We start from the raw sequence: 23,733 nt of genomic DNA, 5'->3' as shown, positions 1-23,733 counted from the left end.
ATTTTTTTGTAAGATCCATAACTGCTGATGCACAGTGATGGATTTAAGTTTCCACCCCAGGCTTAGTAAGTTTAGGCCGGTATATATAGTTCATGGAATGGAAGACTGTAGAAAGCAGTGAGCTGTTTTCAGTACTTGAGTGAGCTATCTCATATGTGTACACAAAAGTGTTATCTCAACTCCCCTAGCACATATTGTGTTGTATTACCTGAAACCTCATTATGTATCTTTTTTTTTTAAAACTGTGTAAATGTTGTGGTACAAAGTGCTCACAACAGATATACAATCCTTATTTCACTGTGTACTTAAGTTATCCATGTGTCTACAGAACTTGTTTCATGAGGCTAAATAGGAATTGAAGTGTTTACTCTTTAAATCTAAAGCATTATCATTTTGGTGATAATACTGTAAAATACTGTACACAAGGGTGATGTTAATATCACTTAGGTTACTGTTTTCACTATTTCAGCATTCAATAGAACCATCAATCAGAAACAGACTGACTAGTGCGTAAATACAGAGTTCGCCTCGGAAACTTGGCTATAGCACAAATTATTTGTCAAAAATAGGGTTACTAAGGGTCAAATACAACAGGCAGATGTATCCTACACATCAGAATGAACCATGTTTGGACACTTGCAGTAAGCATTTATGTGAGCATAGCCAACTCCATGACTGTTGGTTTTGCTCTGAAATAATCCTGTGAGTTGCTAATTAAGAAATGTCAGGGCCATTTTGAACTCTAATCTCACCTTAAATATGCTAATCCTAATAGAAATGGACTGGGGAGTAAAACTGACTCTGGCTCTTTAAGGTTGACACTCGACATCTGATAAACCACATGCAGCCTCACACTACACGCTTACACTTGCAGCGTAAATGGGAAGCACTACAAGGCACCGGCTCATTTGGCGTTTTCCTGGTATGCCTGATGGTCAATGCTGGCCTGGACATTTAGTGTTTTCATTTCTACATCATTTTCTCCTTGGCGGACTTACAAATCAGAAAAAGATCTAATTTCCCATTTAACTAGACTCACTTATGAGAAGTATTTAGTACAAGGCTGCATCAATATCACTGTTGCCCTTCATGATAGATCCTTAGTAAGCATGGATTAAAAGGGTTTAACTGTTCACTCTTTTATACATATCAAAGACATTTCTGGATTCTGCAGTAGGTTTCCCGAATTCCTTATAGGATGCTAATCAATGTATCTAGCACAGTTTCTGTAAAACATTAATTCTAAAAATGACTGCTTCTTAAAAGCACAGCCTTGGAATTACAGTAGTAACTGCATATTTAAGATATGCTATTGCAAGTCATTCTGTAACATATTGAAAAAAAAAACACTGGACCGCTAGCATATTTTCCATATTGTACAATACAACTGGATTTAGAGGAAATTATATATGCTTATGAAAATTAAACAGGTGAATTTAAATGTTCAGATAAATTAGAATTATGAAATTTCCAGGTGTAAGAATTCTATTTTTGAACAAAAAAAATAGCTTTGGTAATAAGGGTGGAATCACAGAATTCTGGCTTTATTAAAATCAAGTAGACAAAAGTTAATGAGCAAGAAGTGCCATCTTCTCATTTAACGTTTTTTGATCTGAAACAGTACAAAAAAGCAAAATAAATAGTTAAGGTATGAATTTAGTTTTAAGACACCACGAGCACAGGTACATCCTGGTTGCTGCCTTAAAGGTAATGTGATTATAATGTGAGTAGGTCAATAAAAGGACCTCTCAGGACAGCTGCTAATCTCTTGGAGTGAGCAAACAAACTAAAGGATGTAACAAAAACGTTTAACACCAAAACAAAAAAAATGAACTTGCTTTTAACTGTTATCTGTAAAGCAAAAAGAAATGATGGTGGCTCAATGAAAGGGTGCTCATATCCAGTGTTCTGCCACTGTCACACCAGCATACAGGGTTTAGGTGCAATTAAAGGGGGGAGACACAGACCATAGTGTTTCTTCCGGACATTATACTTTACTATAGGGATGGACAAGGAAGGCACTAAAGTCGTTAGTGTTGAAGATGGGCCTATGTACTAAACCACTCATGATGCATAACATATCTAATACTTGTGTATGGCTTATGTGATTCTGGTATAATGTGAAAAGTGGTCGTAGAAACCAACAGAATGATCTGTGGGCCATTCTAGGGTTGCTACAGTGACCGTTTTTAAACCTTTCATATATAACCCCCTTTTACGCCATCTACAATTTGATAATAAAATACAATTACATCTCGTAAACATGTCTTCTCTCTACAGTTAAAATGATCTAGAACCTCTGCCATCAGCGCAATGTTTATATAACAAGGTAAGGTAAACTCACTCTGTATTGACCTTTTGATGAAGCATTGAGTTACACAGACTGTAGGTTTATAGTCCAGTGACGCAAAACTATACTAATTAATTACTTCCTGCTTGCAAGTCACCATAGAAACTACATAACCATACAAACAATTCTAATTAAAAAGCTGGTGATATCTAATTTGGGGTTTAAAGGTTTTTCAAAGGCCACATAAACACTAGGTTATAGTTGTAACACAAAATAGTGTACACAGCACACACTTAACGGAAAGCCAGATTCCTGAACAAATATACGTAATGTTACTGAATGTTGCGGTTACCTCGACTATCCGGGTGATAAATGACAGGTTTCTGCGGACTTGGAAAAGACGTACAGCACTGGGTGGCGCCTGCCCACCCTTCCTGGATGTCCCATCTTTGTATATAATAAGAGGTTTATCTTTGAACAAACTCAGTAAGTGTCCAGGTTCCTTCCCTTGGGTAACACGGACCTATAACAAAAAAACAGGCACTTTCATCATACGTCACAACTAAAATGCACTTAAAATAAGAAACAGAAACTTGTTGTTGGGAAACAGTACTAGAAATCAGCAATGCCCATTTACCGTACTTCAACCCTAACCATAACAAGAGGTCATAATCTAAAACTAGAGGGTCAGAAACATCGGTGTAATGTAAGGAAGTCTTCACTTTACTGAGAGGTTAGTAGATAAAAGGATTAGGCTCCCATTAGAGCGCTAGAGGCTAATATGTACACTAAGAATTTAAACGTGCATAGAATAGGCATTAACTTACCCTGAAGCTAAGACAACATCAAGGACTGATTAAGATCTCTACATCAGGAAAAATGGGCAGACTAAATGGGCTGAATGGTTCTTATCTGCCCTTAAAGTCTATGTTTCTATGATTATAACAGCAAAGGCTACTCTCCAACTCCCACACTTGGATCCCATGCCCCGACATTAACATTCCAGCCCATTACTGATTCCTCTTCCAGGAAGCTCCATGTTTAAATCAAAGTCAGTTCTCTACTAAATTATCAATGATTATATTTTAATAAATCATTCACTTTGATTTAAATTCAGAGTTGTCATGCAATAATAAAAATCTAAAAAAAGAAAAGAATTTCCTTTTGATATAAAAGTTGCCATGGATTACCATGTTGCCATGGATTACATGTAAATTTAACATTTGAAGGGTTAGAACATAATTGAAGAGGTGTTTGTCTAATTTATTAGGAAAAAATATAAACAAGTCAGAGATGCATACTTTATAATAATAATGACGAAATAGGTGGAGAAAAATCTGGATAATGGCCAACTGCAACTCAAGGCCCAGAGCCAAGAGCTTAGAACTCCAGTATTGAAATTCCAGGGTTTTATTTTTTGGATCATTTTGCAAAAAGATAAATGCTCATTATGCAGTGCATAATAAAAGACTATTCTAATTAAAGACTAAATGTAGAACATGCACATGATTTAAATGATACTGTTTGTACACACAACGCATAAAGAATAAGGAGTATGTTGTACTTCACAATGTGTCTTACAGCTATTTATATATGAAATGCCCCGACTGATACTTTTGAAGGCAGATAAGTGACCTACTTTACAACAAAAGGTATTACAGACAAACAGAGCGAAAACAAATATGACAATCTTGCCAGAAAAGAACATTCAGTGAAAACACAAAGAAATAGTAGGAAAGCTTCTTTATAGATCTTAGTAACCATGGGAAAAATTATACGACCCTTTCGCTCTTTCAGTTTTATAACCCTGGCATTCATCTTGTCTCTGCAAGATAAACGTGCTCAACAATAACACAGTGCATCCCGTTTTACAACCCCACCAAAGCGGACCTCAAAGAATAAGACACAGAAATTACCATACCACATTATATATATATACACATCGTATATATATATATATATATATATATATAGATATATATATATAGATATACGATCTACGGATATCTGCATTAAGGAACCATTATAAAGTGCCTGTTCCACTTAAACAAAACAGTAGGCTAAATAAATAAATGAACCTTTATTTTCTGTGCACGCGAAATCATATAAAAAGAGAATCCTTTTCCATTTCTATGGCAATGACCTACCACTGCCCGCTTTTAAGTGTTGCCAAAAAAAATATGAACAAGGGAATATTTGACATGGCTGAATAATCATTTCTGGGAAACGTTTGGGCTTTTAATCATATTAGAAATTATATTTCTAATGCTACATTAAGTTACAAAAGTGTGAAACAAAGCAGACAGAACAACACATTGAATCCTTTCTTCAAGCTTTCAGGACCTCAGAGGTCTCTTTTGCTGCTCAGCTCCAAAATTTCAACATCAGCCTGCAGCCCTTCCTCTTGAGAATCAAAAAAGTCTGCAACTGTCTGAGTTTAGGCTTTGCGCTTCTGATTGTCCTAATTATATATATAATATATATAAAGGGAGGGCCCATATAATAACTACTATAACACTGGCTGGTTCCTCATATTCGGCTGTATCCAAATCTAAAGAAAAACTTCAATTGAATACATATTGTTAATGAAATATCAATTATCTTACGGTCTTCTGTTATTTATGGGCATTGACTTCAATTTTCTTTTATTACCGAATCCAGCCCATTATTTTGTGCAATATGTGCCAGATATAGGTGAAAATTCACAAGGCTACATACACCCTTTCCTAAGGCTGTAGGTGTGTGTAATTAAAGTTTTTGGTCTACTGAGAATGTCATCATATTACAGTTCCAGGAGAGTAGTTGGCAGACTGAGTTAAAGCAGGAGGGATTCTGTGGTTCAAAGACAATAAACACTCAGCCTGGATAATCAGGATTAAAATAAGAATGCATGCAAAATAAGGCAGACTTGGTTGTGTGAGGAAACAAAAAATAATAAACATGGGGGTTGGAAATAATACATTTGAGACTGGAGAAAAATAATAACAGGGAGGTGAAAACAACCAAACTGAATGTAATCTTTATGCACATAGGACCAGATTAAAACCAGTTTACTGATCTATAGCAAACATTGTTTATCTTATTATATGTGTGACACCTAGTGGCCATATTGAATATTGCACTTAAAACTTGAACAGTGGCTTTAAAGGCATTGCGTATAACAATATTGCCCACTAAGCACTATGTGCAAAGCTTTTCTGTATTTGAACAGAAATGTGGTCTGCGGCAGAACATACGCCTCCTTACAATGGATTGGACCTATCCTATTTGGTTGTCTGCAAGTCATAGGGGCAGTTATATGTTTCACTCACCTGCATGCAGATCATTGTACATTTAATGCATATTGTAATGGAATGTAGAAAATGCTGTAGCAGAAATGTTACCCCTTTGCCCTGTTTCAACTACCCTGGTGTTGTCGTGATAAATATGCTTACCATAACCACTCAGGTAAAACAAACACTCATTATTTACAACTAACTTTCTTTGGTTTCATAAGATATTTGAGATACATTTCCTTCATCTAAACAACATTAGTTTTACGTGCTATATTTCAGAAATGTTTTCGCACCATTGTCTCCTTTACCTTCCCAGATTCAGGCGAGGCAAATGCACCGATGTAAGCAGCAAACAAACCTTTAAAACCATAATTCCAATAATTCCATAATTATGCATACAAAAACTTGTTTAAGAGGGAATACCAGGAACATAGTTTTAACATCACTACATTTATTTGTTAAATAATGAAAGTTAAGATCTGTGACAGAACCAGCATTTCAGTCCTGAAGATGTCTACCGTCTGCCCTTTTACAACGGCTTCCACCTTAAAGGGACTGTAACTTAACAAAATAGGAGTGATAACTTAATAAGAATGAATAATCATATATATCTGGAGAACAAGAAGTTAAGTTGGCTGCTCCATGATCCACACATGAGTTTTCTAATATTTTCTAATATTACTTGAAACTGTTTTTTGTGTGTGTTTAATAGATCCACTTCAACTACTTGTGATTGTGTTTTGGCATAAATCATGAAATTAGTGCACTGAGCTTAAATACCGGTCTTCTACATGAGCCCAGATAAATCAGTAGAAAGTGAAATACAGAATACGTCAGTAAAGTATGTCAGTGACATGTTTTCCTTTCTGAAATGTTAGGGGACTTGCTTGTTAATGTCTAAACTGTCTGCTAGCACTATGTATATTAAATTTAATATATATTAAAAATTAAGTTGTTTTTCAAAGAGAACATCAATCATGTTCCGCAATCTAGAATGAGTTTAAAATAAATATCTGGACAGAAATTATGAATTCTATTTCCTTTAAAGGAGTTTCTTTAAATACACGTGCCACTATTTAACTTTTTACCACCCCTGTAAGACATTTATCCTACCCAGGCCTGCCTACAAATGCATGGCTAATCTGATGGCTTCTGCTTTATGTTTGAAATATTCCATTTGTTTAGAGATTCTATGTAAACCAACCTGAACAGCTAAGCCCCCAAGAGACCGGTCCAGCTGCACCGTCAGGAAAGCAGATGTTGTTAACTCATCTCTTGTTGCTTGGGCTCCCTGCCTGGAAAAACAAAAGCACAAAAAAGTAAGTGGATTGCGATTGGACTGTTTTTGACAAATGTTTTACTTTTGAGGCATGAATTACTATAAAGATAGTAATGAAATGTAATCACCAAACCTTAAACCTATATTTTGTTCAGCTTAGAGAGACCAACAGCAATAATATCTCAATAACGGTCCATTTTGATCTTAGCCAGTGGTAAATGCCCCACTACTTCCAACAGAAATCAGTCGATAAATATATATATGAAAGAAGGCATGCAGCAAGGTTTGATTTCCATATTTAGTTTATGAGCTGATCTACTAAACATAGGTTTCAGCAAATAGTTTCTAGTAGGGCCAACGCAAAGTACAGGATTTGGTCGTTCAAACAGAACGTGTATTCGCCTCAAGGGTGTGTGTTCCATTCCAATATTAGTTTTTTGATAATGAAAATACAAAATATGCGCGGTTTGGTCCAGGGCCAGACTAACAGTAAAGACTGATCTTGGCATTTAAAGCACTCCAACCCATGGTTCATGTGACCACATGGTTTTGGGAAGCGATTACATTTATAAGGTAAAATGGGGGATTTTTTATTTTTTTGTATCTTGAGCACTGCTGTTTATCTGCTATATGTAGCTGCAGCAAAACTGTGAACAATGGCCTGAACTTGTTTTATATAAAATATGAATTATAGCAACTTACCACGTGTAAATGATCTGTCCCTTTGGATATGTATAAAGAATAATGTAACAGTCGCCTCCATAAAATTGTCCATAAGTACTGGGATCTACCGGGACTCTGCCGCTACTTTCCACGCGCCATATCTAAAAGAAAATATGCACATAAATAACCAGCATAGTCAAATATATACTATATATATATATATATATATATATATATATATATATGCTGAATACAACATAATCATTTCATACATTTCAAGTGTGATTCATGTAAATGTTACCCTTTTTTCTGATAACTATTCCAGTTTTCTTGATAAATATGCCTTAATCTTGGGTATAATATGCAAACAACTAAATTGTCAGTATTTCATGGAGTATTATATAGAGGTCATGTTGTTTCATAAACGCATACTGCCACCCTAAGTGTCCTAAAAAGATTTTACAAAATATGAGTATTATACATGTGTTACACATGTATACAATGTATTATAGGTGAGATTTTATAGTAACTAACCTGAAACTAGTTAGAATACATTTGTGATCACTAGTTATATAAGAAGAATTATTTTAATTAATTTATTTCATTGGGGTGATTTATCAGATTATCACTGGAGCAAAATTTTTAGAACACTGCAATCACGTCTCCAAAATAATAGACCAGTGAATTACTCTGTATAAAGTGGTGCATCTCATGTGAGTATTTGGTTTCCCCCCCAAAAAAACACAATAAAATTAATAACACAACTGGCGGTATTAGTAGTGCTAGCATAGCCCATAGCACTATTACAATAATAGAGCAGTGGATATTTTAAGCCATAACATTGACGATATACAATTTGACAATAAGATTAAAGAATGTTAAAACATACTAGTAAGGAAGGAGAAGAGGACTCTGCTCGTGTGTGCTTACAATATATTAGATCAGACATTGGACGTTACAAAAGACACATGTATCAAACTGATAATTGCCGTAAGCACTATTTCAGACTGTGTATCCATCATGCACTTGTAGCACCATTATAAATCAGCCACACTTAGTAATGCAAGGCTAAACAGCCCTTTGCGGTGGAGGAGCTTGCTGGGTTTGGCCCATAATGCATAGGGTGAAGTCAGTGTGTTAAAACTGCAACTCAACTGCAAATTCCCTCTTTAGTGAATAGACCCCTTAAAGAATCACCAGTATTGGAGACGTACCTGTACTTCTCCTGATCCATCATCCACCATGTTGTGCTGAGCTGCCATTTGTGGAGATTCATGTAATTTTGAAGCATCAAATTCAATCTGCTTAACGCTGGCAATCCTTTCTGTGGCAAAGACCTTTCCCAATCCTACACTTTGATCCTTATCTTTCCAGTCCTTGAAAAACTGTTTAAAGATTGGTGTTTCTCCTCCTTCTGGAAACACTTGAATCTAAGTTTAGAGTTTGGTGTTTAAAAACACAAGTCATTAATTACTAAGATGTGTCATAAACAAGCTATTATCACAAATAACCTTAGGTGAGAAAGCGATTTAAAATGTAATGAACAAGATGACAACCTTCGCATACAGTCCAATAGAATGTAACTTTTTTTTTAATGATAAAATTAAAGAAAGCTTAAACTTAAATACATAAATACTTTGTATGTGAGACACGGTAGTTAGGACTTGATTGGAGTGTGATAATCCCTTACATTGTGATACCACTAGGTGGCACTGCATGCAACTGAATGTTCCCAATAAAATTCATGTAGTGTAGTAGATGAAGGCAAACCAAATTTTGAACATTTCTGTAGAGTGAATCGCTTTGCATTATTTTTATGATTCATACAGAGGAAATAGATCTAAAATAGTTTAGAGAAGTTTTTCTTTACTGAGAGGCTGGTAAATAAGTGGAACAGCATCCCAACAGAGGGAGTAGAGGTTAATACAGATAGGGAATGTAACATGGATGAGATATGAATATGGCTCCTATTGCTGGTTGTCAGGGTTTACATAGGACAGGGATTGGCAAAGTGTCCTATATAAATTCTCACAACCGGCAAATGTGCTATATCTAAACCAGTCATTTACATAAATACATACATACATACACACACCAATTACATGTGTGTAATGGTGTCATCTAGACACACATGTATTTAGTTCTAAACATTCATTACGAAAAAAGATTTTGGCAACATCACTCCCCCATCTCAAAGAATGCAAATCAGAAACAAGTTTCATGGCGGTGTATTCTGAGGCAGGAAGAAACAACCAGACGAGTATTATGTGTGTTATCATATGTAGCATATTACATTAAAGGCTTAAAGAAATCCGTCTGAATGGCATTCACTTTAATACATTCATTTTGTATTTGATTCCATTACAGATGGATCTGAAATTATAATTATTATATTTTAATCAGTGTTTATAGCTGTTTATACTTAGTCTGTTCCAGTGTATACTTTGTGGATCAATATATAAGGATACTAAATAACACGGGCAAACCCTGACACTCACATGCAAACCATGGGCATTTGCAGTAATAAAGAATATGTATTCATCAGGTTGTTATTAAGGATAAAATAGGACTGGTCATAGTTATGTGTCTAATTAATATCAACTAGACTAACACACAACCTTGGAAGAACATCTTTTTAATGCATATCATTACATTATTTATTATGCAATACCTGGGTGTTAGGAGGGTAATTCATTTGCTGTATGAACTGTTCAGCTGTCTTCATTGCAGCCTTCCTTTCGTTGACATTGGCATCCTTACCTGTAAAGACACATCACTCATCACTTATTATGCTTAATACGGCACTTAGGTTTTTCTACAAGTAATTACAGTGACGAACCAGTGGAGACTGAAAAACACCAAATGCTATTCCTTCAACTAGTTTTGCAGGATTTTTAAAATACACTATATTTTTCATTTAAGCAATAATGTTTTTCAATTATTTACGTATTTCAACAAACCTAGTTTGCAAAAGGGATATTTACAGTTTATATATATATATATATATACATATTCAATAAATCTTCTGTTCTGCCTTTATGCTAAATTATGTTCACAGCAGTGATGGTTTTATTGTGCCTTAAGTCGTATGTTTTATGATGCCTCCGCTTGTATCTTACAGTGGCATTGCTGGCACATTATGATGGCAGTATATTATTAACAGAAGTTTTCACTGTCTCTGGCAATTGCTCACTGGTCTAACCTGTATCTGCAGCTGTTGCCGGATTGTTGTCTAAATAGTGTCGTTCTCTGGAAATGTTTACCATGACCAACGTACCCAGTAGTTAAAGAGCCAATTAATATAACTATGTAATGTACTGTAAAAGATCAGGCATAAGAATGAACCGTGCTTAATTAAGAGCTTTTGTACCTTATTATATTATACGTGATGTTTTACAGTAGGGAAATTCTGCCTTGACCATGGTTATAAACAGTCCTGTGTTAGTATTTACCATGTGTTCTTATCTACCATGTCAATTCTCCTAGTGACCAAAAAAGCCTAGGGAATCATGGGGAGACTATATGGCTGCAAGAGGGAGCGGTGGATACTGTAGTCAATGGCACAGTTGAGTGCAGGGTGGTTATAGGAGATGGGAATGTTGGAAATCCTGCCACCACAGAGTAAAACTAGTGCAATGGTTTTTAGTGCAGACTTGGAGGGGATACAAAATCACAGATCTAATAGAACAAGAGGATTCATAGCAACCCTGAACCTCCAACCCATGTGGTTATTTCACTTTTAATTATGGCCATTTATCACCTACTTTTATTTATTGGCATTTATTGATCGTGGGTGCATTATATAGTTACACTAAATGTTAACCATCAACTCTCCTATTGATATGTCTCAAATGTATTTTCTCAAAATTCCAGGGGTATCTTAAAAATAACCTTCGGTTCTTTAATAAGTGACTCTTTAATATATGGAAAAAACAAATGCAGCCAACCAAGAAACAACCACCCCATTATGGAGCGGGACCGTAAAGATGTAATTATCATGGTTGTTTTACAAAGTGTTTCTTTTACACTAGAAACATGGGAGGTCAGAGAACATAACATTATTTGAATTAGGCCCAAAAGAAAACATACACATGAAGTCTGACCTTTCCACACAAAGATCTTTTTGTCAGCAGAGTGGTCTAGAATGAAACACTCCTCAGAAAGAAGCATGTCTCTGCAAAAGGGATTTTCCTCGGCAACTACAGACACTTTCATAGAGCCGCTGGCATCCGACACCTAAGAGACAAACAGAATGTCATACTTGAGTCAACCGTTCCGCTATTTTTCATTTCATTTCTACCACACACCTAAGCTGTGGATTTAGTTAAGTTTACAGGTTCAGCATTCACAAACATCTGTTTCTAATTTAAGGCAAAAGTAAGTATTTTAATAGTCTACCTGGACTCATCCGATAAACCTGAAGGCCTTGGTGTTAAAGCAGAAGACTCTGTCTTAGCACAAGTTCAGCATTTTCTTGGGCAAGACTAATTTGTTTAGGAAGCAGAAGAAGCTTCTTTCGCTAATACATTTCTCTACCTTAAGCAGAGAAGCTGCTTTCCTTTTTTTTAAAAAATATATGTCAAGTAAAATCCACTCTTTCAGCTCATTATGAAGCAATGGTATGTTTAAACAGCTATTTTTAAACAGCCTGGTTACGAGACAGCCTTACTTTGGAAACAGAGGCTGGACTGATACATATGCAGAATAGATTTTAATTATAAAATATATATATATATATATATATATATATATATATATATATATATATATATATATATAGGACAAAACTGAGATATTAGCAGCCAGACAATGCAGAGCTAAGATGTGTATATAAAGAAACCAGTTTTTACACACATTAGGTCTGCTATGAAGCTACGACTTTAATAGCATACCATAGGCAGTGGCATGGTCTGGGCTTCGCCTAGGGTGGCAGATCCAGGGGCCGTTTAACAGAGGGCTACTGGCTCCCTGTAGTTAAAAGGGAGATCATTGATCTCCCTAACCTGCCTATTAACACCATAGATGACAGTACTGTGTCAGCAGAGCCTCCATAGCTCATTTCCACTTGAAGGGGGCAGCTGGTAGAACTGCCCTGGCTTATACTTATTTTACCCTCTTCAGTGGTGATTATTACAATAATTTATAGTAGTTTCATCTTAATCAAAAATTATAAAACGATTCATAGTGTTACAGCAGATGAGGCCAACAGGTGGCACTTTAGTTTGCTGAACTGCAACTGCTACAATGTTGTGACAGTCCCTTGCTAGCCAAAGACTGATTGTAAATCATATGAAGTGACCTCCCAGTTGGCTAATTCCATGTTACATTTCTTATCTCAGTAGGGTAACTATAGTTGACTTTAAATGGATTGGATTGACTCGCTATGTTGCAGAAAATATAGCAGCGCTTAGCATGTTAACACGTGTAACCTATACATGATAGAGCACAGCCATCTTACCATATATAGTTTTGCCATTTTCCTGTTGGAAACATCTGCAACATCATCATTGTCATCTCCATCGGGCAGCGTTGGCTTATTTCCTAAAACCTTTAGAAAAGAAATTTTGTAACTGATTAATATCATTTTGTTTATATTATGTTTTATTTTCGGTTAATAGAGTTTGACTAGAAATCATTTTGAATTAAGAGATCTTTAAAAGCACAGGAAACTTGAAAATGAATTCCTTTGAACCTATTACAACTGAAAAGTATGGTGGGATAAAAATGTCAAGATTTCTTTGCAGACAGAATATTGTATGTATAGAAAATGTATATACTTCTCTTATGTTTAAAATATCAGTGTCACCAAGCGTCATTTTGTCTCTACTCCATTGTAGAGTACAGACAAATATAATTTCAATATATAAATTAATAAACAATAATAGTGCTGGACTTTCATTTTTGTAGCATGATATCTGCCGGGATGGCAGCCTTAGGCTGCTGCTTACTATTCTTTGCTTGTGGTTTCTAGAGGTCTGAGTTAAATGGAGCACTGAGATATGATGTCATGTTCCATCATTCTGCTCCTCTCAGATTTGTGAAGACAACAAGTGTGAGGTAGAGCTGGAGCCCCTGCTTTGACCTTTGCTAAGGGTAATGGAGCCTAATAAATTTTGCCCTGGAACCTGCAAACCCAGGGGTTAGTACTGTCATAGGTTTAAAGCTTTCTGACAATCATCAGACACCATAATTTTATTGATTCTGTTGTAATGACAATTTTTTTGTAATGCGTAATCTATAACTGACCCCCAGCAATAAGTGAAGTATACCTCTCATTAATCTAGATTAGCCAGATGCACAGCAAGTGTCTGACACTGCATATGCTTTCACTGAAGGCACCCCCATATCATTGCATCCAAACCTCTCTTCATTTCCCACGACTCCACTGGATGGTGCAAGTCTACTATACACTTCGGATTATGAAGTTTGTCAGTTGTAATTTAGCAAAGCCCTATCATTTTACCACTAGAAGCACAAAGTCTATGTTGTATTATGGTGTGGCACAGATAAGATATGAAAATGAGAAAAGCCGTTTTATGGTTGACAGATGGAAGCTGCAAATATTTGAACCTTGGGACTTTAGATCAAAATCTTAAAAGAGTGAACAAGCTTTAAAGGGTCAATACAGTTTGTTCCTGCTAATCGACTCTGCAAAAGCCCCAGTGATGGAAGGTTCTGTCACAGTGTCCTACCATTTCATGAAGAGCATTATAAGGGTAAACTCAATCTTCCTTACTAGAAACACATCCTCAGATTAGGACAGAATATTCCAATATTTTATTTATCAGTGAGCCAGGAGCAGATGTTGCAAAGAAGGTCCCTTAAGAAAACATATTACTCATTACAAGATCATTATATTTATTACAAACCCAAGCTGCTGCCTCAATAATATGTATAAGTTCTTAACTCCCATTTTTCAGACACACATTGTAAGCACTTTTCGAGTGAATTCTGAAGCTAAGCACTGATCAGCTGGAAAACAGCGAAAGTTTAAACAATTCAACAAAAGCACACAATTTACCACCTCCTACAATGCAAACATTGCTTTGTAAGAGAGGCAGTTCCCATGTCTTCTATCCGTCAGCAGATGTATTCATTGTGAAGCCATCTACTGATTCTATGACGGAGGCTCATTTAAGTTTGCTATTTGGATCCCCATGTGACAACTGAAAATCAAATAAATATGAAAAAGACAAAAACCTCAGTAACATTTTTATTTATATGAAATTGGTCAGAAAGAAGTGAGCTGATGGTTTATCCCAATAATATAATAAAACACCTAATAAGCATATAAGGTTCAATATGTGCCACTTGACAATTTGTATAATTATAAGGAGAAGGCAGGTGGTGAGCAGGGAGAGGAATAACCACATAACCCCAAAGCACACAACTGCACTATAAGACCAAAGTATGCGACTACCCGATCTAGAACAGCCTCCACTCCACTCTCCACTCCAGAAAGTCTGTCTATAAGATTTGGAGTGTGTCTGTGAGAATTTATGCCCATCCCACTAAAAGAGCATTTTTTGAAGCCAGGCATTGAACTAGAAGGCCTGGCTCGAAATAGGAGTTCCAATCTATCTCTAAGGTGTTAAACGGAGTTAACGTCAGGGCACCAGTGGAATTGCACATTTTTTACCTGCTATGTGCTTCAGCACTCAGCAGCCCCTCTCTGTGAGTGTGCGTGGTCTTCTAAACTATTTCTAAACTATTGTTACTCCTTGACACTTACACTTCACAATAATAATGCTTACAGTGGGGCAGTGCAGAAAGAACCTCAGTACGACTCGTTCTACTACCAACGTTTGTCTGTGGAGATGTCTATGTCCTTAAATATAAACACCTAAACTCAATAATTAGGAGGGATGTCCATGTACTTTTGGCCTTTTAGTGTACATACAATTTAAGTCCATTTATGTTCTGATTTACCACAAATGTTTTGGGTTTACACCTTTCACAGACATTAGAGTGGTCTCTTGCTTTTGATATCATACAAATAGATATTTTTTTCATTGTTAAACAAAGCAAAAATGTTATCATCAGCAAGTAAATTATACTTACACCCAGTATAGGAAGCCCACTTAATATCATCTTGTCTAGTAGTTCTAGTCTAGCTGTTCTGAATTAATGCAGAAACCACCTGTGCTGTTTGTTTTGCTGGCCTCAAAGTTTGCACAAATATTTCAATAAAGCTGCAAGCTTTATTCCCCCCCGTGGGTCTGGTGTGGTTTATTTAAGCAGCTGCACACATTTCAAATAAAGATGTCTTTCTTAAGAAGGTTTGAATGACTAATACAAATTAGTGCCAGCGGTCGGTAGGAGGGACTTTGTTCTTCATGAAGTCAAACTCAAATATAAACCACGCTTAGCACTAATGTCACTGCAAAACAGGCAATGCTGTAAAATATCATATTGTCCCGATTATAGGCCGTATTTAAAAAATAAAAGCACACTATGGTAGTAGAAGAGTCAAAATGTATTTTTATTTAATGATCAGGGACATGTGTATTTTTGGTACTGATTATGGAGTTAGTCCTGCGCTTGATAGCATATGTTATATGCTCAAAGAAATAAGGAAAACAATTGTGTAGTTATACATAAAGAAGGGAAAAGGAATGGACAGATAGGACATTGAGATGGGCAAAAGACTAGGAAAATTAGTAACTGGGGAACACATCTCAGAACTATATTTTGGAAAGACATAAAATAGATCAGGAAAGCATAAATCAGAATGTGGTGGGAATAGTCCAGCCAAAAATGCCAACAAGAAGGCTGACGGGAACAGTCCTCACCTGCTCCATACAGAAAGACAAGCCCTTTATGATTAGAGCCTAAACATTATCCAGAGGAGACTCAACTGATCTCCGAGTCAGCTGTGTAGATGCAGCAGATGGGAGCAGGAAGTGGAGGTCACGTCTGCCACACTAGCACAGTATGAGCACAACCGGACGGAATGGATTTTATCACTTCACTTTGCCAGGGGACGGCATTACCGAAGGATGAGCAAGAACAGACAGCACAGAAATATCTAAACCCCCAATATAAGATTTAAATTAGGAGGGGCCTATAATCGGGACAATACGGTAAAAAGACACAATTCTGTTTTTACGTGTCTTTTATTGGACCAGATACCTCTGTTCATTCTGTAAGGTTGATAAAAAGGAGTATGGCTCCCGTTATTATATGTTATTATTATGACAAAAGTTGGATATTGAAGCAACTACTACAGTTATTATCCCGTTAAATGGGCAAAAAAACATTATATGTACTTTGTATAAAATACGGAAAAACACAATGATTACTTGAATAAGGCTATGAGTTAATATGCACACGTCAAATAAAAAAATAATAGTCTTGGCAATATGGCAATATGTCAAACCACAATTCTCTTAAGAGATTATGTAATCTCTTAAAAGAAGAAAACAAAGGCCATATTTCATCATAGATCAGTTGATAAACTATTCTGAGAATTCCAAATTGAGAACATCTGCTCAGTTTATATATTTTTAAACATCAATATACATTATTACCTAGAGATACTATTAAACATGTATTGATATAAAAAGTGGATTTATTGCAAAGGTTTTTTTTTTGTTTTTTTTTTAAATGGTCTTGTGGCCATAGCAACCAAAATTAAATGGTCCCAACTACTGGGATTTTTTAGTGGTTGTTACGGTTCAAGCAGTCTAATAAACCAGATTGTTACTAGAAAACACAGCGAAAGCATTGCAGTGACTATTTGCAACTATACATTATTTTAACTTTTGTAACCTATTAAAACTTGGAATATACTTACACAGTAAAAATGTTTAGCCTCCATCACTTATTTACATAATATATATGTTGCTTACCAATCAGACACCTAAAGTGTCAATATACAATGTCAGCGGAAAAACATCTCCTACATGGCAAATAGCTGGGGGTGGGGGAAGGGACAAATACCAAATACATATGGGGAGATTCTGCAAAGGGGGCCTCCATGCAAAGGGTCCACTCAGTTATCATACGCATTAAAGTGTGTGTGTGTGTGTATATATATATATATATATATATATATATATATATATATATATATATATAATGGCTAGAGGGTACCTTTAAGGTGTTAAATCAGCAACAAACCTAAAATGTAAGCCTCCTAACACAAGCACTTTACTTCCTTATTGGGACAGCTTGAATTGCTTGAAAGGTTATGTAACCCTTAAGCAATAATGTGCAAGAAAGTGTGGGGAGCTATGTATTGTGCAAAATGTGGTTTTACCTTTCACTGTTTTGAATTCAACATATTAACCTTAATTTATACAAGGACTTAGATGTACTGACCTTTTTATTTAACTGATTCTAATTTATATATAAAAAAGTACTAGGACACCTGATCATTACACCAACACTGGCGTATGACATTGCATTCTAAATACATAGACATTAATATGTAGTTGCAGCTATAACAGCTTCCACTCTTCTGGAAAGGCTTTCTAGAAGATTTTCGAGTGTTTCGCTGGAATGTTTGCCAATTCATCCAGTAGAGAAGGCCCTTTTCCATTCCAGTTCACCCCAAAGGTGTTCTATGGGGTTGAGGTCTGGGCTCTGTGTGGCCAGTAAATTTCTTCCACACCAAACTCATCCAACGGTGTCTTTATTGATATGCCCGCTGGCATGCTAGAATAGAAAAGGCCTTCCCCAAACTGTTCCCACAAAGTTGAAAGCGTACCATTGTCCAAGATGTCTTGGTATGCTGAAACATTAAGATTTCCCCTCACTGGAAGTTAGGGGTCCAACCACTGAAAACACCCCCATACCATTATGTTGGCACAATGCAGTCAGGCAGGTAACATCCTCCTGGAATCCACCAAACCCAGATTCGCCCATCAGACTTCCAGAGACGTGTGATCCGTCCCGCCACAGAACATGTTAACATTGCTCCAGAGTCCAGTGGCAGGGTGCATGACACCACTCGATCTGAGGCTTGGCATTGTACTTAGTGCTGCTCGGTCATGGAAACCCATTGCGTGAAGCTCCCACCGCACAGTTTTTATGCTGAAATTAATGCCAGTGGAAGTTTGAAACTCTTTAGTTATGGAATCAGCAGAGCGTTGATGACTTTTATGAGCCTCAGCACTCGGTGACCCTACTCTGTGACTTTAAATGGTCTTCCGTTTCGTGGCTGAGTTACTGCAGTTCCTCATGGCTTCCACTTTTGAGTAATACCACTTACAGTTGACCGTGGAATATCTTGCAGAGATAAAAATTTCTTGAACTGACTAATTGCAAAGGTGGCATCTTATCACAGTACCACTCTTGAATTCACTGAGCTCTTCAGTACAACACATTTTTTTCACAAATGTTTGTAAATGCAGAGTGTAATCTGATTAAAATTCAATAATTAAGAGGTGTGTCTCAATACTTTTGTCCATATAGTATATATGGGTGAGAGATACCCTTAGGGCAATGCTACTGGCTGAGGTTGCTGTGAAAAGTGGGTGAGAAGTTCTCTGGTGACAATGTATGCATTGTATAGTCGGTTTAAGCTACGTAAAACTGATCTGAGTTTACCAAAAATTGGCTGCACCTAGTAGGGGACGGTATCCACAGCAATCCTGTGCAACTTGTTTAGCTGCACTGACTAACTGTATGAAAAGGTCATTGTGTTTCTACTAAGCAGATGAGAATCAGACACTTCAACTGATTAAAAAGTATTTATTATTTTTCTTATTTTTTTGTCACTTTTAATGTGATTAGTTCTTGAAAATTTGTAAGCACATCAATATTTTAAATAGCTAAGTGTGCCATACAGTGAAGGAATGTACTATGAATTCATTTATAGTTGTATGTCACCTTGTCGAGACTGTTTGAAGGAGTGTCCAGTACATCAAGAGAACAACTCTGCCTCACTTGGCTCCAGCTGGTCTCACCTTATTTTTTCCACAAGGACATAGAGACTGATCAGCAAAACTCACAACAGATCAATTGAGTATCGCAGCAACCTTTTCGTAAAGGAAGTCTTGCGTTTGTACAATTACATTTTTATTTGCTAAAATATCTCACAATTAAAGTCCAGCCACCATATGTATTACAAGACAACTGATAGCTGCATGGGTCCTTCACATTTTCATGATGTCTGTTTTGCAAATGCACCAGGGGATTCTGCAGTATCCCTATATGTATTGCCTCTTTCTGCCCCTTTAATTTCAAGCAACCAATCAGTGGCAACAAATTTCAGACCACGAAGGAGGAGGGCTGCAGCTTTCTTTTAGAAAAATGCATATTAAAGTATTTATAGGGTACTTTATTATGCATTCTTTAGAAGGGGCATCAGGGACTCCTTCTTAATCCATAAAGAAATGTGGATTATGAGTCATCAATTCTAAGGTTTTTAACCTTATATTCTTTAAATATGAGTTGCAGAAATGTTTTACAAAAGCATTGATCGTGCATGTCATGTGGGAATTCCAGAAGCTTAGCAATGTCATGTTAAAGACAGTTGCTTAGTATATATTAGTCATACTATAATGATAAATGACCTTCATATTTGTAGACATGGACAAACAAGCTGGACTGGCTTGACAGGTTAGTCTGAAGTCAAGGTGCATGTTGGGCTTCTTACAGATCAGGCTTACTAGTAGTGGCTCCAAGCAAACTATTTTTATAAGTTTTATCACTTCCATTATCATTTCCAACCAATGGAAGGAACTAATAAACCCAAACTGTAGTGTTTTTTTGTTATATCTTTTAAAAATAATAAGTCATAATTTCTTTTGTCCATTAATAATTCTAAAAAAGTTAAAAAAAAAGTTTTATTGAGGGAAAGCTGGCGTGCACAGCTAAAGCAGAACTGACGTTCTCAGTGGTAACCATTGTGGGATGTGATACTGTAGATGGTTAGACAGATTCAGAGAAACTCATCTATGTGTGAATTATAGACATCTGTAACATGGTTGGTGTTACTTCCTTTGTCTCTGAGCTAGCACGCTATCCCATATAGCATTCTCACGCTCTATGAACATATGTACCTGAATCTATGAACCTGCATAGGTATAAAAGACTATTATCATTCTGGGAGCAAGGTTATTTTACAGATAGCGGGATTAAAACTATTACAGCTATTCTATGGAACAAACTACAGGCTATACTCGGCAAGACTGTAATGAATTGGCAGAACCACTGACCTCATACAATGCAATATGCAGAGTTATTATCAATGCAAATGTTATATACATGTTATATAATGTAACATACGCCGAAGGTATAGCCATGACATTCCTAAACACAAATAGGCTTTTTGGAAAAATAAACAAAGGCTTAATGGGCTAAAATATTAACTGAAAAGAGGGAAATGTTAATAAAAAATAGTTCATTATTAACATTGCAAGCTCTGGTGGATACGGCTAGGTTTTGGTCACACTTCTTACTAAACAGTGCTCTAGATCCACATTTGTCTGGTTCAACCAGGTACAGAGGATATTAAGCATAAATACATTTCAAATTGAGAGCTGTACTTCTATGGGCATACTGCTTTTCCCATACCCTTGGGACCCTTGTACTTAAATCCATGTTTCTTCCGGTATATACATATTTTCTAATGATATGTTATCTGTATATCATATGTAAATATATAACATAAACAAATATCTTCCCCAGAATAATCATTATCTTGTATTATTTTTTCATAAATAAAAAATGTACCAAAGGAGGAATAACAATACCTTTGTGAGTTCACTTGGTTCACTTCCCTCTTCCACAACTATCAGCTGAGATCTGCCTTTTCTCTCATTGTTACGGATACCATTAGAAACCTGCGCGGCCTTAAATCGTTCATACTTATTGCATGAGGAACCACACCACTGATAGATCACCTGAAATATGAAAAAAAGAAAGTGGGCAGTGTTATAGAAACAGTACTGATACACACACTCCCTTTTCATATAAAGATAGTTAGAAATATAATCTACAAAAGTACTACCCCACAGGACTGGGATGGACTAAGTGTTATAGGGGCAAATTGATGCACAAGTATTATCATTATAGCTGCAGCAGTGAACACTAATGTTTAAAGGAGACAGTACATTCTCTACTATGTCAAGAGAATACATATTAGCATATCTGTCATGTTAATGTTTTGCCTAAAGCTTTCTCTGAATCACCTACAAATAAATGTTCCAGTTACAGCAGTGTGTTACGTCACATGATAAGTAAGTGCTGCTGGCAAAAATTATGAATGAGGAACATTTTACATGATTAAAGAATTATCTGTGGTAATGAGTCTGGGCAAACACTAGGAATTGTGTTTCTATTATTACATTTAATTACCGAATATAATTTTGATCAGAGTAGGTAAAACCGCTGTATTTATCAAATAGGTTTCCTCAAATTTAATGGAATGTCCTCTCTCATAGTCTCACCCCAGGGAAATCACAGTTTCTTGTTTTGGAGGAATTCCATGTCCTATACCAGGATGTGGTGCTTGAAAATTAAAATTCTTATCGGTTTATAAAAGTCATAAAGAACAGGATTTCGCCCCGATTCCTACTACCATGTTTTGTGTCCTAACCTTTGTGCTCTCCATAATATTAGGCAGAAACAAAGACCTTCTTAGCTTTGTTTGACTATATCCTACACAGTTGGTCCTTTAGGACATATGTAGAGACCTGCAGCTTGTCTCGGGTACTGGTTCTATGAGCCGGGTCAGAGTCTGCTTTGGTTTGTGCCATGCTTCAGCTGGGTACCGACTGACAGGACCAGCACGTACATCTGAACTTTACACCATTGGTAAATGAAACAGACTTTGGATGTTAGAGATCCCTTTTGTATAAAACAGTAACAGGTACTGGAAATGGACAAGAAATAATATCCTGAGTTCTTCATTGACTTGAAAATAAAAATAATGTCCAAAATAAAGTAGCTCCTGAGAAAAATTTAGCCAAAATGCATAATTATGGATAAAACATGAGCCAGGTCTTCAATATTTTATCCCCTTACGTCTCCAATATAACTCTGCAACTTTAAGATTCAGAAAGGTCTCTTCTGCAAACTCTCAGAGCTCAAACCACATCTCCTTTGCAACTAAGTGTCACCACTGACTAAGGAAGCTCATCATATAAGTATGCAACTTGACCTATTTCTTTAGATCCCATTTCATGAATTTATGTTTAATTATAACTTTTAATGTACATCAGATATTTTCAGTAATTTCTATACTATTAAAGCATATTCTTTATTAAACTAGTCAAATATTGTTTTTTATAGTTTTATTCAAATGAAATGAAGTGACATTGAACACATGAGTTGCTTCAGAATAAACATTCTAGATAGGACCTGTTTTAAGAGCTAATGAGGATTGGTGGGTATCTACAGCCATGAAAAGTAAATATTACAGCACCCTCATACTTACCGCTGAAGCTGCAGCAGTGTGCAACCCGTCATATCCAGCCGTTGGCCATACTTACATCATTAGATGACCGCCAGTCTTTTTGCACATTTTTTGCTACTGCCTGCTGATTCTTACCGCTACTTACTTTCTACTTTTCCGGTATCAAAATAAGCTGTATTATAAACTATTTTATCAGCAATAATAATTTCAGGGTGGAATTTTTATCCCCCGTAATACAGGCAATTAAAGGTTGGCTACACAGACTGGATGGAAAACCTCCAATGATACAAATATGTTTTCACACAGTCAGGGCTTGTTCTGTAGCACAGACTCCTTTTGTTAGCTTACTTGTTAAAAAAATAACAAGTAAAACAAGCCAAAGAAAACTTAACTAATAACAACCATTATGTCTGCTAAATTATTACTTGACTACTTCTCTTTTCAAGTGACACATTTTTAAAACGAAAAAAAAAACTACTGTATGAGAAAAAAAGGCAATATTGTGAGTGTAAATACAGTATATACCTTTAAGGTCCTATGTAGGTATTTCATTATTTCATGCTATGGTTTTTCTGGCTAACATAGGAAATTGCATTGGAGAAGAAATTGTTCTGGTTGCCCATACCTATACCTAGGAACCTGCTGGATTTCATCTAGAGTCTCCACGCCAGTATGGTTCATTCTCAGGGGGGAAGTTTGGTCCAAGTTCTGCCTACTTAAGATCTAGTTGGTGGTACCACCACCCCTATGCATAACTGCCCCGTAGCCTGATCACACCCCCAGAAAGCACATCTTAGAAAGTCCCCAAGAATCCCAATATTAAGTACAAATAATAATAATAATAACCTACAGATTGCCC

The 23,733-nt window shown here is 36.2% G+C and overlaps 1 protein-coding gene across 1 annotated transcript in view; it reads right to left on the bottom strand.

The window, feature by feature from the left end:
• LOC128496962 (scinderin-like) overlaps nucleotides 1–23,733 on the bottom strand; it is a 37,434-nt gene that overhangs the window by 5,671 nt on the left and 8,030 nt on the right. Inside the window, exons 5-12 of the mRNA XM_053466801.1 lie at nucleotides 21,211–21,360; nucleotides 12,966–13,055; nucleotides 11,611–11,743; nucleotides 10,179–10,267; nucleotides 8,722–8,937; nucleotides 7,547–7,668; nucleotides 6,770–6,860; nucleotides 2,643–2,813 (exon numbers count right to left, since the gene is read on the bottom strand). Of these exons, the coding sequence (XP_053322776.1) occupies nucleotides 2,643–2,813; nucleotides 6,770–6,860; nucleotides 7,547–7,668; nucleotides 8,722–8,937; nucleotides 10,179–10,267; nucleotides 11,611–11,743; nucleotides 12,966–13,055; nucleotides 21,211–21,360 (1,062 nt within the window). The remainder of the gene's footprint in view (nucleotides 1–2,642; nucleotides 2,814–6,769; nucleotides 6,861–7,546; nucleotides 7,669–8,721; nucleotides 8,938–10,178; nucleotides 10,268–11,610; nucleotides 11,744–12,965; nucleotides 13,056–21,210; nucleotides 21,361–23,733) is intronic.

Source organism: Spea bombifrons, chromosome 5, assembly GCF_027358695.1.
Source record: "Spea bombifrons isolate aSpeBom1 chromosome 5, aSpeBom1.2.pri, whole genome shotgun sequence".
NCBI lineage: Eukaryota > Metazoa > Chordata > Amphibia > Anura > Pelobatidae > Spea > Spea bombifrons.
The sequence above is the reverse complement of the archived record's forward strand: the minus strand, read 5'-3'. Positions and strand labels throughout refer to the sequence as shown.